The sequence below is a fragment of the Aulonocara stuartgranti genome (assembly GCF_965226115.1).
Source record: "Aulonocara stuartgranti genome assembly, chromosome: 3".
Lineage (NCBI taxonomy): Eukaryota > Metazoa > Chordata > Actinopteri > Cichliformes > Cichlidae > Aulonocara > Aulonocara stuartgranti.
Window position 1 is genome coordinate 73,158,584 of NC_138941.1, and position 14,024 is coordinate 73,172,607.

A 14,024-nucleotide genomic window follows, 5' to 3' on the forward strand; every position below is an offset into this window, starting at 1 on the left:
GTAGTGCTTTCATGATTGCCCTGGTTAACCTGTGGTTAACATCACAGTGGTATAAACTGTGAGTAATGCCTTAAGTTAAAGTCTGCAAACATACAGACACACAGAAAATATTCAAGAAAACTTTGTAAAACCTCAGGCATCCAGTTTTACTCTGAGACAACGTTCAACCTTCATGTCTGAGGGATTTGACCTTTTACTGTCATTGATAAAAAGTTATATATTAAACACAATTGTAGTACAAAGCATAACTGCAACATGCGTATAAAATACTTCCCAGCACTAAACATGTATAAGTTTCTCTGGAGTTTTCAGTCAGCTGTCTTCTCTCAACCTTCCTGTTTCCACTACAGCTGCTCTTTTTTAGATTGTAGAAATCACATTCAGGCCTTTTACATTTGAAAACTTCTGATTTTAACATAAACCTCAACCTTACAGAGAGAGAAAAAAGGAAACAAAAAACTTGAGCATCAAAAATATTTATGGTCATGGATCTGGAACAATGTTACATGATTTATTACTCAGTGTAAAAATCCACAAAGTACTTATTCACTTAATAATAGAAAAATAGTCCCTATTTTCATGAGTTCACTCCAGCCAAGCTAATGAAACAAACCAAATTGTCAGTGTGGGCAAGATGTAAATGTTCTATAGTCAAATTATTGAATATGAAAAGGACCCGCACAAGGCAATAAAAACCCTCAAAACCCCATATTTCCATAATTTTTTAAATATGTATCTCTTGCTTTATATTACTTTCTGTATACCTGCCTACATCGATGCATCGTTTTCAATCAAATAGCTGTTTTATTACTTGAAATAAAAGAAACTGAACACGTAAAAACCCTTTAAATTATAACTAGAAGAAAGCTGAAAGCTACAAACACAAAAGTAGACAAACATGTCAACACAGGAGAAAATACAAGTCAGAAACTAAGATCACAACAGTAACTATGGTAACACCAGCACAAGCTTTACCCATCACCTGCTCTGCTTACTACAGTTAGGTCTCTGTGACTCTGTCTGCTCCTACAAAGTAACAGTCAAGTTAAAATGACAGATACGAGGACATCCAGCATGCTTTGAAACTGCACTCCATTGAAAGTGATGAACCAAATTTCTATCAGATAAGGTTTGGGACTGTTATGGTCTCATTCATGGCTGTTACAGTTATTAAACAGCAGAAGTAGAAACAGGACATAAACAGTACAATGTTTTGTTGTCCCCCCTGACCTCCTCAAGCAGATCTCTGGCTCTCCTCACTTTCTTCTCCATCATTTGTGTAAGTCAGCAGAGGCTGCTGTCAGATGAAACAGAACTATGGATCCTAATAAACTGCACACAGACAAAGCCTGTGCAGTGACGTCCACAGAAGGACAGAGTCTAAAGTGTTGAAAGAGACACTGCAAAACAAAACAAGAGACTAGAGCCTATCAGGAAAACTAGTGAGTGGACCTCTGATTAAAGACTTTCTACCAAACTACAACTGCAGCTGAACAAATGAGCTGTTGGTGGAACTTTACACTCTGAAATGTTGAAAGATTTAAAGGATGAGACAGCTCAGCACAGCATGTTATTAACTTCACACATGAAGTGGTTCAGTCCAGTCAGACTTCAGTTTTGCAGCCACCGTCCACATCCTGCTTCTTTGACTGGTCGTCACGGTAACTCTGGACTTTCCTCCAACGAATCCTGAAGTCTGTCAGTCCTTCTGACAGCATGAGGCCTGACAGCTGGACAAAATGTGCAGATGATGAAAAACATGAAGCATAGTTTGAACTTGTGTCAAGTTTGTGTTGGTGACTGAACTGCTGACCTGCTGTGAAACCTGCTGCTGGATCTCTGTGCTGTGCATGTCTGCCTCTGACTGAAGCTTCATTTTCACCACTGTTTGCTTTGTCACTGCTAAAAATGAACCACATATAAAACACAAACATTAGTGTTTTACATGATGACAGGATCTTACAGTGTTTGCATTCTGGACCTCACCTGTGAAACAGAAAAAACAGGCTCTGTTACCACAGTTGCCATCACCCCATTTCCCTGAGATTAAATGAATTGCTCCACAGTACTCATCTAAATACAGGTTATTAGGATCAGAAGACCACCAGTTAGTGAATGTGGAGGTTGTGTTGTCAGACCAGGAGGCCCAGGGATCCCTGTAGAGGCCAATCCACACATACTGAACCCCTGATCCATTCAAAGTGAGCGTGATGTTGGATTTCTCCTCTTTGCTTCTTATACTGGTCAGGTCTGTGTGGTATGTCCTGCAGTACGACTGAGCCGCTGACCAGGAGCGGCTCTCCTTCACTAAGATGTAACTTGTGTTTTTGGCTGTAAAAGATTAAAAGAAACAAAGAATTAAAAAAAAAAAAACATGTTGTGAATATCATGAAATTTTAGGGTAACTATGGCAACAAATGTTTTTTCCTACCATTGTAACAGAGGAAAGGGTAAGAATCTCCACAGGGTCTATCATCCATCTGTGTTTGTCCCTGAAGAGCCACACAGTATTCCTTTGCATTTACACAGTCTGGTTGGCCGTTAGCCCAGATCAGAAATTCATGTGTACTGCCAACATATAAAAGTTTTCCCTCCATGGACCACTTCCAGCTGTAACGATCATCATAGAGGCCTATCCAAGCCCCAGCATTGATCCTTGGTGAAATTGAGAGAAGCAGTTGGTTGATGTTGCTGTTGTAGATGGTGACCAAGTCAGTGAAGTGTTCTCTGCAGTAACTCTGAGCTTCAGTCCAGGTCATCGGCTGGTTCACAAAGTGGTATTCTCTGGAGTGGGGAGGAAGAGTGGAAAGTCCTCCTGAGAAACATAAAAAGTTTTTATTGTGGAAACTGGGCTGTTAGACAAACCACTGAAAAAGACTGAAAAGACAATATAAATAGTCATACTTAATGGAGGTGTATCAGAGGCAGAAAGTAAAAAGCAAAAATAATTTGTTATAGTTATATTACCTAGATTATTGAGATATTTTACTTTCTTATCTTACATTTTTACAGAGATTTCTGTCCTTTTAGTTTATATAATATTTAGTTTATCACATTTCTCCGTTCAACACATTTGATTGAAGTTTGTTTTTCATATCACTGCATAAAAGAAGGTCCTGCTGGTGAATGAGCTATATTTTTATATTTTTTATATTTTAATTCTATTTCTTTTTCTCTTCTCTGTACTCAAAATGCAACAACTATGTTTAGTGCAACCATTACAACATTTTTGGAACATCACTTTTTTTGTTTATCAAAAAAAAAATATATATATATATAGTTTTTAATTGGTGATGTACAGAAATTCAAAGATCTAGACATTAATGCTCAAAAAACATCTCACACAACATATCAATATTAACGCAAACGATTTCCTCAGTTGTTGAGTACTAGTAAATTTAACAGTTTAACCCTCTGGGGTCCAGGGTATAACTGGCTACTTTTTGACTACTTTTGATTTTACCTCTATATTTCACCTTTAAAATATGTTTTTTTTGGCCGTGTTTGGTATCAGTATTTTCAGCACAACCTCAAATATCTGAAATTTGAGTTATTTTTTCATTTTGGCATACTATATGAGCACAGTTGATCTAAATTCAGACAAAGAATTCAAAATCCGAGTAGAAAAAAGTTATATTTTTTACTGTAAAACCAACAAACTTGTTTAATGAATTATCTTCATAACTTGAAATACAAATAGAAATTGTACATTTCTAAAAATTATGCACAAGTTTTGCAAACAACAAAGTTGTTTGGTACTATTGACCTACAAATGCAGCCAAGGCCTCAGTTTCTTATATAACCATTTAAATCTATTTCCAGAACAATCAGCTGGGCTGCATCAAATAAAAAGGCACACAAATGATTTGTGCCAGTCCAAAAAAATAGTTTGTGTTCAGTATAAGACAGGAGAACAGCACAGGCCTAAACCTGCAGGTCTGACAGCAGGAGGAGCATCAGTCCAGTTTTCCAAGTGGAATCAGAGTTTACACTGGAATCTGCCTTTGATGGCTTTTTTAGAGCAACTGTGACATTCAGCAGTCTAACTGACACACAACACACAACAATAACTACACAACACACTAACTACAGCCTCCAAACACGCTAAACGTCACTAATGTCTCACATGTGAAAACTCGCTCTCTCTCTGTCTTTTGCTCGCCCGCCTTCCGTCGCCGGTGTCACTCCTAAAAACTTCCCCTTCTCCCTAAACAACCAAGTGCCACATGTTGCCATATCATTTTTTGATTGGCTGACATGGTACACTTTAACACCAATGGGGAAGGGGTGTTTTTTCTTTGTCTTTTTCACTCACAAGCGGAGAGTGTTTGCTAGCGCTGTCTGTAGAAAACGCAGTTTTTACCCTTCTTCCCGCTGTAAACACCACTGTTTTGTTCAGAAAAAAACATTGCGTGTATTTTTTATCATTTTATTATCATATAATTCAAAAAATGGTATATAGTTTGAAGTCCGCACTTTCAACCCAAGTTGAAATGGAGACTCTGACACGCTGCATCTTGATTTTGATACGCGGGCGCGTCCGCCGACCCCATTATATTTAACCTTAAAACTGCAAGGCGGCAGACAACGCTGCCAAAATGCTGATGGTAAATAAAAAGAGCCCTTTTCCGCAGTGCTGTGATCCCAGCCACTATCCGTGAGTTGGAGGCCCCCGGATAGTCAGTGGGGTCACGGAGGGTTATCACATTGGTGCTCATTGTGAAAAGTTTGGTGGACAGTGGATCCAGCGAAGCCACCACAAGATGTATTTTGTGTCATCAGCTGAAATGCCACGAAGAGCAAACTGAGCTTTGATGTCCCCAAACCACGAAGGAGAGTCATGAAGCCAACAATCTTGGAGCTTAACCACCACAGCAAAAATTACAACGTACAGCTTTGCTATCACTTCCGACATAAATGAAGACAGAAAACTAAACAGCAGTGGTGTTTGTAGGGTTACTGAAGTTGGGCTAGTTGGTATATAATGTTGTGCTTTTTTTAGGGTCTTGTTCAGATTAAAGAGAACAAGATAAAAGGCATTAAAACATGTTAAAAACACAACAGCCTTAATAAACTTAGTAGTTTGGAACTGGAAGCAGGATTCACAAGATTTAATCACGTCATCGCTTAAAGATCGGATATCCCACCTGCTGTGAATATTTTAATGCGGTACACTTTTTATGATTATCTATTTTAACTGCCATAAAGAAGATGTGACAAGTGATAACATTCATATAAGATATGAAATTGTCTCATGTAAACTGTATATGGTGTTAAATAGGCCTATACTACTGTACTTTAATGTCAGTCATAAGGGTGGTACTTCAAGAGCCATATATTTTATGAGGTGGTACTCATTGTGAAAAGTTTGAGAACCGCTGCCTTCAAGTACTGACAATTAAGGAAATAAAAAAGATAATGCAATACCTAAAAGTAACATTTAGCTAACAGTTATCTTGCTATGCTAACACAGTTAGCAGAAGGAACGGAGGGACATTGGCACTGTCCTCATTTACCAACAAGCAGAAGAGTAAAACCCAACTCTGCATCTTCAACCATAACTTTTTAGTCAGGACTAAGGAAAAAACATGCGGTAAGTAGCTCTGACCAACATATGTAGCCTTAATGTTGTTCACCTTCACTATAGACACTCACAGTTCACAAGGACTACACGGTGAGCTAGTTCAACCTACTGACATAAGAGGTAGTTTGGTGTAGCTTTGTATTATTAGTTCTGAACCCTACTTCGTCAATGTCCAGGATAAGCATTGTATCAATTATAGAGGGAAATCAGTCAGCTAACTTAGTGAAGGTGCTTTTTTTGTAATAAATTAAAAAAAAAATGCTTATGCAATGTTGAAAAGAGAAAAAAAAAGTATTTGTTAAACTGTTGCATAATGTTAGTGCAAGAACCTGCATGTCCTTATATTTAAAATCCTTACTTTCACACACCATACTGCCTTTACCTCTCTATTAAAATACACCTTCCCCTATCCTCCTCCTTTGTCTAAGCCCAGCAACTTGTAACGGTACGAAGCTTATCAACAGCACTGGTGTTGGCAAGTGTTAACTCAGGGCACTAGCAATCCAGTACGGAAATTTAATTCTTATCCACATATTTGATTTGGCAGTGATTTAATGTCAGGTGCCATCCCTGAAGCAAGTCTTCCCATTTTATCTGGGACCGGAACAAGGAATACACTGGCTTGTTGTTAATAACAGTAATAATAACAATGAGGAGGGAAAGAAGTGAAGGTCATCGTAGTTTAGGGAGCTTGGAAAGAAAAGTGTCTGGACTTCTTTAAGTTACTTGAAGACGTTTCACCTCTCATCCGAAAATCTTCTTACAGTTCTAAAGTCAAATGGGGGAGAGTCCCAGATTTAAGTCCTAAGGGAGTGTCCCCCAAGGGGGTCACAGAAAAGAAGATTAGACACCAACTGTCTGCCATCTATAATCCAGTTTTGAGATGCTTTCCCAGATGCCTTAACGCCCACTCTCATCCTTGGCCTTTTGACCTCAGGAAATTACAGCATAGGGTGGGGCTAGGTTTTGACAGCGGCTTCACCTTGGCTGATTGTGACCTACACCCGTTTTCACACCTTGGCTCGTGCGATTAGGTAGAGGATCAATAGGGGGTTCTCGACCCCCTTGGGGGACCCTCCCCTATGACTTTAATTGGGGACTCTCCATCATTTGACCCTAGAACTGAAGAACCTTCTCGGATAAGATGTGAAACGTCTTCAAGCAACTCAAAGAAGTCCAGATGCTTTGCATTCCAAGCTCTTCAGACCATGTATCAGCATTAAACATTAAAAACTAGTTAGTTCAATAGCTACCATAGAAATAGCTGCAAACAGTCATTCAAAAAATCTAAATTTAATGATTTTAAAAAACCAACATAATTGAAAATTAATGCAGGTATTGTGGTATTAGGAGGTAAAGAATTTCTCCCGGTGCTTGCGGTTGATGTGTTAATAAATAAATTTTTTAAAAATGTGCATGTAATTTGATTACCCAAATGACATCAGTCTGTCTCAATGTGTTTATAGGATATATTTGAAATGTTTAAGATATTAATATTACTGACCTGAGAGCAGCAGGATGACCAGTAAACAGGTTTCTTCCATTCTCTGCTTATGTATAACAGATATAATCATGATTATTATTGTACCATATTTATTACCAAAGATGTTTATTTAAGATTTCTTATCTGCAGTCTAAGTTTCTTAGTATATTTAATTTAATTTCTTTATTTAGGACAGTGCATGTTAATGAACATAAATGTAAAAAATTACATGAATGTAAACATACCAGATTAGAGCCAAGGGCTAATTTCCATCTGTTGTCCATAAACATAAAAAATAGACATAATTCATAAAAAAATCATAATTCATTCATAATAAAAACTCCATCACCAAACTCACACATACACACCATTCTGTTCCCAAATAAAACATTAAAACTATACAACTTATACATGATCACATCCTTGATTTGTCCATAACCAGTTTTTAACCTGTGCCTTAAACACAGTTTATATGCATGTCCAAAAACATTATATCCAATACTTTTTAAACATGTAAAATCTGTCGTGTCTTTAAAATGGTTTAAATGATCATTTCTAAGTTTTAGAATAATGTTTAGAATATAAAATACACAATAATATAATTTTATAATTAATGATGCATAACTTACCTGACAGCTTATCTTTGCATCTGTGGACTGAAGTTGGCTCTTAAGAAGGTCTGTATTTGGTCTTTTCATATATTTTACTGTCAAATGAGGAAACCAGAAGGGAGTGACGTCTCTGTAGAAACATACATAAATGTTTGATATCTTCAAGTAGGCGTATCTGTAATTTTCAAAAAGGTAACAAGTGGACTTGCAGATATTTTCCATAAAACCTGTGGGGCAACAGGCTTTGTGAGTCAAAACAGTCATCAAATGTTTTTGCAGTGGCACCTCAGTGATTAAAGAAACACACGCAAGGTTACGCTAAAATGATTCTGCTTCACCAACATGCAAACCATTAGGAAAATCAAGCTGTCAAATATGAAAAAAAGCAAACAAGCTCAGACGTCATTCTCGGAACAGACATAGTTGTTAGGAGGAACAAGTGAGGAAGGATTATGGAGTCTGTTGGTCTTCCTTGGTCTCTTGTGTTCTGGGGGCCTCTGGATGTCTGGAGTTTTGATCTCCTCCATACCTGCTTCATGCCCTGGAGGACGGGGCTGTGCCCCCCCCCCCCCCCCCACACCCTCTAGCAGATCATTACATGAAGGAACCTTTTAAAAAAACAAGCGCGTCCATGCTCACAGGTGAACACACGGGTGATCACACCCACAAACTACACCCTTTTTGGCTCCTACCTCAAAGCACACTGTGTTCTGTTGATCTTATGTGCTGCACAATAATGTTTAACATTTAGTATTTACTGTCATATTCCCATATATCATTGTGATGTTGTTTATTCTATTACTCTTGTTCTCTTCTGCTTGTTTTCCTTTTTCTTTCTCAACAGGTGATCCAGGTGATCGATAGATGCATTTTTTTTTCTCTTTTTTTTTTCTGCCCATTCTATTGGTTTTTGTTTTTTGCCCTTCTCCCCCGTCCCTCTTCTCAGCTGTTTCTCTTTCCCTCTTTCTTTCTCCCCTTCTTTCCTCCAGTCAAGTCTGTCCCGTATTCAGTAAGTGAAAATAAAATAAACAATAAAAGGTGAATCAAATGGACCATTATGGCAAGGCTGGGATGGTCAATTTGGTAAAGTAAATCCGTTGGGCATCTTTCTTTGCCTTTAGACAACAATTCTGATGGCAAAAGAGCCAAACGGGACAGGGAAAAAAAGAAAAAAAAAAAAGGATTATGGAGTCTGTGTCTCCATGATTCAGTTTGTTAGTGAACCTAAGGGATGGGAATGCTTAGGCCTCTAAATCCTAACCAGTCGCTGGCTTTAGACAGGAAACAACATCTGTAAAACCTGAAAAACTGAAAGCAGCAACTCTGTTCTTTTCAGTAAGATTTGGGTTATTTCAGAAATCCAAGGCATAGTGTCACAGGAGAAGATGAAAGTCAGACAGAGAGTCAAAAAACAACAACATGTAGCTTTGTAGTTCACTACCAAAACTTATTAATATAGTGGTATTTTTGGCCATGTGACCATACCTGTTTCTTTAAAACCAGGAATTCTGTAAATGACGTGCCTCAATGCTTAAAGAAACATAAGCAAGGTTACACAAAGATGATTCTGCTTCACCAGCATGCAAACCATTAGGAAAATCAAGCTGTTGAATAGGGAAAAAAGCAAATAAGTTCAGGCATGGTTCTCCATGATTCAGGGCACTGTACAGGTTGTTAATAAATCTCAGGGATGGGAATGCTTAAGCCTCTAAATCCTAACCAGTCGCTGGCTTTAGACAGGAATCATCCAACTGTCTTTAAACGTCTGTAACACCTGAAAAAATTTCAATGGTTTCTGAAAGCAGCGACTGTGCTTTTCAATGAGATTAGGGTCATCTCAGAAATCCCAGGCACAGTGTGACAGCAGCTCCACAAAGCTGAAAGTTTAGAGGAAAGATAGTCAATGAGTCTGACGCAGCTTACATAAAGCTGGCATTTTACTGGACACTTGGTTGTTTTAGTAGGGTTTTTTTTAGTAACAGGCTTTTGAGTGTCCTTGCAAAGAAAGGTGGCTATATTGGTCGCTGATTTGTTTTTGTTTTGTTTTTGAATATCAGAAATGTATATTTGTGAATGTGGAGATGTTATATTGGTTTCACTGGTAAAAATAAATAATTGAAATGGGTATATATTTGTTTTTTGTTAAGTTGCCTAATAATTATGCACAGTAATAGTCACCTGCACACACAGATATCCCCCTAAAATAGCTAAAACTACAAACAAACTAAAAACTACTTCCAAAAACATTCAGCTTTGATATTAATGAGTTTTTTGGGTTCATTGAGAACATGGTTGTTGTTCAATAATAAAATTATTCCTCAAAAATACAACTTGCCTAATCATTCTGCACTCCTTGTATATGTAAATGTTTGATATCTTCAAGTAGGCGTATCTGTAATTTTCAAAAAGGTAACAAGTGGACTTGCAGATATTTTCTATAAAACCTGTGGGGCAACAGGCTTTGTGAGTCAATACAGTCATCAAATGTTTTTGCAGTGGCACCTCAGTGTTACACTTTTATTTAACATATTTCAAGACATTTTATAATGCTCATGTTTCAAAGACTTTTATTGACAATAAAACAACTACATGTAGTTCTGGAAGTGGTGTCACTCCCTAAACTAAATATTATGGTATTTTTGGCCATGTGACCATACCTGTGCTTTCTTAAAACCAGGAATTCTGTAAATGACGTGCCTCAGTGATTAAAGAAACACACGCAAGGTTACGCTAAAATGATTCTGCTTCACCAACATGCAAACCATTAGGAAAATCAAGCTGTTAAATATGAAAAAAAGCAAACAAGCTCAGACGTCATTCTCGGAACAGACATAGTTGTTAGGAGGAACAAGTGAGGAAGGATTATGGAGTCTGTTAGTCTTCCTTGGTCTCTTGTGTTCTGGGGGCCTCTGGATGTCTGGAGTTTTGATCTCCTCCATACCTGCTTCATGCCCTGGGGGACGGGGCTGTGGCCCCCCCACACCCTTTCAATGGTTTCTGAAAGCAGCGACTCTGTGCTTTTCAATGAGATTAGGGTCATCTCAGAAATCCCAGGCACAGTGTGACAGCAGCTCCACAAAGCTGAAAGTTTAGAGGAAAGATAGTCAATGAGTCTGACGCAGCTTACATAAAGCTGGCATTTTATTGGACACTTGGTTGTTTTAGTAGGGTTTTTTGTTGTTTTGTTTTGTTGTTTTCTGTATTATTTGCCAAGATTTGGATGTGGCCATAATGGCCCTAATAATACTGAAGTCTTTGAAAATGAGAGCACCGTCACTTTCCAAGCAAAAACCTTGGCCTGTGAACACAGTTCCTAAATCCCAGCAGACAAGACAGGATAGGAGAAATTTAAAAATTTTCTTTTGTTGTTTTCAAAGCTAAAAATAACCCGAATAAAACTACAATGTTTAATGTTGAGCAAACCAATGTGGAAAATGACTTTAATAGATGTGTACACTGTTTCTACCACTGAAAACCAGCAAGAAAGGACAGAGGTAGACTTTGGTCAGATCTACTGTGGATTATCATTAATAATTTTCCTATAATACATGTAGAGTTATGTGTGTGCTGTTAAGTACCAACACTTCACCAAGTTCTTTTGATTCCTCAGAGGCATCCAATGGAAGACAAAACACTGCTCAGTAGACCATTTCACACTTTTATTCTCTTTCACATTACTTCTAGAAGGGAGGTGCGTCCTGCATGACACGCTGTCGCGGATCTCAAAATGGCGATGTGCCCCTGACAGTCTCATTACAGAAGCTCTCATTCTAGTCTAAACAACAGTGTCTCAGTAACTTTCCACTAGAGATGGTCCCTCTTATCTACATTTTCCCAGGCAAACATGAGCGAGAGTCTGCAGCTTTCTACTCCCCAAGGACACATGGTCTCATGCCTTTATTTTTCAGGGCTGTGTCCACTTAATACTACACTATATGACTTTATAACACTTATTAATATATACTATATATAAATATATATATAATGTTCTTCCTCTACCCCCCCATTTTTGCACATGTCGAGGAGCGTGTCAGGCTACATTTCACTGTGTGTTATACTTGTATAACTATGCATGTGACAAATGAAGAACCCTCGAACCTTAATAAAAAGCATAGCATTATTGTGACACTGCAAATAATTTCATCTCAAAAGTGCCCAAAAAACACTACCTATGCATCAATGAATTTAACAAGAAGTTAACTGCTTTCAGATGAAATATAAGCAGTTCATTATTAAAATATGATCCATACCTTGAAAAACGAAATCACTCGTGATATTAAACTCACCTTGTTTTCATAGAGTATGTGATCAGGCTTTATCTCTTGAAACCAGCTGCTCTGGATCATCACCATCTTGTCTGCTCATCCAGTTTCAGTCAGTGGAGTCTTAGAGTTACCAGCAAAACAACTGGTGGTAACACAGCCAAAAATAATTTTAGTATTCACTGTTGTGTGCTCAGGTAGAGCAGAAAAGATGCTGCATACAAACCATCTATTTGGAATTTAGTTTTTACAGTGTAAACAAGTGGAAGTTAAAAGACAAAAAATACATAAAATAAATATGTTCATGTGCGAATGAACATAAATGTGTTAGAAACATAAACATATAAATAAATATCCATGCAGTGACACATGATACACAGTAATATGAGTCTGAACGCAGCCTGTCCTGTACAGATATATGTTCTGATTTAACAACAGATTTCTCCACATGCAGGTCAATGAAATAGTGAACCATATATTTGTTTTGAATTTGAATATTTCATCTTAAAACTATAAAGGAGGAAATGTACTGACATCAGAGCACATCCTTGCACTATATCCTGGGTTATAATGACTTCATGATACTTCACAGGCATCTACACTATATTCTCCAACCTCTATATCTGTGACATTGTTGAAGGACTGTGGCTGTGATGCACTAGAGCTACGTGGATAATACAGATATAGCATCTCTGAAGCAGTTACAGGTGTGTCGTTTATGACTTCTCATGTCCGTATGGAGTTTGTTTTATACTCTTTAATGTTGCTGCTCTCCATCAGCGACCTGTTCTTCCCTCCTACAGCCACTATCAGCACTTTATGTCCATCACTGGTAACTCACTGGTGTGGTCTCATCCTTTCTGTTTGGTCTCCTTTCTCTGTCACTCACAGTCACCTAACATCCCAGAAAGTACCACGCACCATGAAATATTCCCAAATGCAATGTTAAGATTACTATAGGGACACTGTTGCCTCAGTTCATGTGTTGTTGGCTTCTTGCTCTCCTTCTTTATCGTTTCTTTCCCTGCTGTCCTGCACGTCCCACCGCTCACGCCTCCTTCACGGTCTCTGCCATCGCCATCGACCGTCTCAGTGTCACCATTACCCTGGATGCTGAACCCCTTATGGCTGGCCCTTAACCTTTCACTGCTGTGGGACGCAGATCATGTTAAGCAGTTCAGAGTTTAAATGTTCAGTGGGTCTGAGGTCTGGTGACCGTGGAGAACAGTCAGCACAGTTAGTCTTCAGGTGGGTCTTCAAAGCTTTGAGGTGTGTGTGATCATCATCTGCAGCTTTGATCCACTGTGCTGTTGCTCTCTCTGCTTACAGCAGAAATGCTGTTTATTACCATTAAATGTGATTAAACATAAAATATTAAAATTGAAGAAGATGTGATGAAGGAATTTTTGCTTAAAAAACAAAAATATTGTTCATCATGAGTTTTCTGGGGCTCTTTGTTGGTTTAATTAAGCCACAGCCAGAAGCTCTTGTGGTGGGGTTGGGTGGACTGTCCCGGGCTCTGTGGGGCCAGGCGGCGCTGCTGTTCTGGGCCCCGGTCCGGATGGGCCTGGGCCCCCTTTCCCTGGTGGGTGGCAGAGTATGGGGGTGCCTACTGGGGTCAGCGGGGGAGCTGGCCCCAGGGAGGGGTCACTTGCCTCTCCCTTCCTTCCCTCCCCATCTCCAGCTGCCTCCCTCCTCCCGCTCCACTACAATCACCCACACATGCAGGGCCTTGGAGTAGGGGTATGTCAGCAGGGTGCAGAGGAGGCTACCCCCCCCCCTCCCCCCCGGTCCCCTTCTGGCTGCCTCTGCCTCAATTTTATCTCACAACTTAGACATTCACATTACTCACACCCTCATTAAACATACATATAGGATCTTGGGGGTGGGCACGCAACACGGACTCCAAAAGACCATCAGGGTGTACACCTCACCCCTGGCATCGTTGCCCACCTCTCAATTTTAAATACACGTAGACATTGAGGGCTAGCAGGAGGGACTATGCGCTTACCTGCTGCTCTCTGGCAGGTAGCTCCATGCCCTCCTGGGTTTTAAATGCACCTTAGAACACACATGCATCAACA

The 14,024-nt window shown here is 39.1% G+C and overlaps 1 protein-coding gene across 1 annotated transcript; it reads right to left on the minus strand.

Moving 5' to 3' along the window:
* Window positions 1–1,330: 1,330 nt before the first annotated feature.
* Window positions 1,331–7,128, minus strand: LOC309703632 (putative C-type lectin domain family 20 member A; the record flags this gene model as incomplete). Its single annotated transcript, XM_082528562.1, has 5 exons — window positions 1,331–1,730; window positions 1,814–1,902; window positions 1,987–2,331; window positions 2,432–2,815; window positions 7,089–7,128. The coding sequence occupies 5 exons, from the start codon at window positions 7,126–7,128 to the stop codon at window positions 1,605–1,607; spliced, it is 984 nt and encodes a 327-aa protein (XP_082384688.1). The 3' UTR covers window positions 1,331–1,604.
* Between the last annotated feature and the right edge of the window lie 6,896 nt (window positions 7,129–14,024).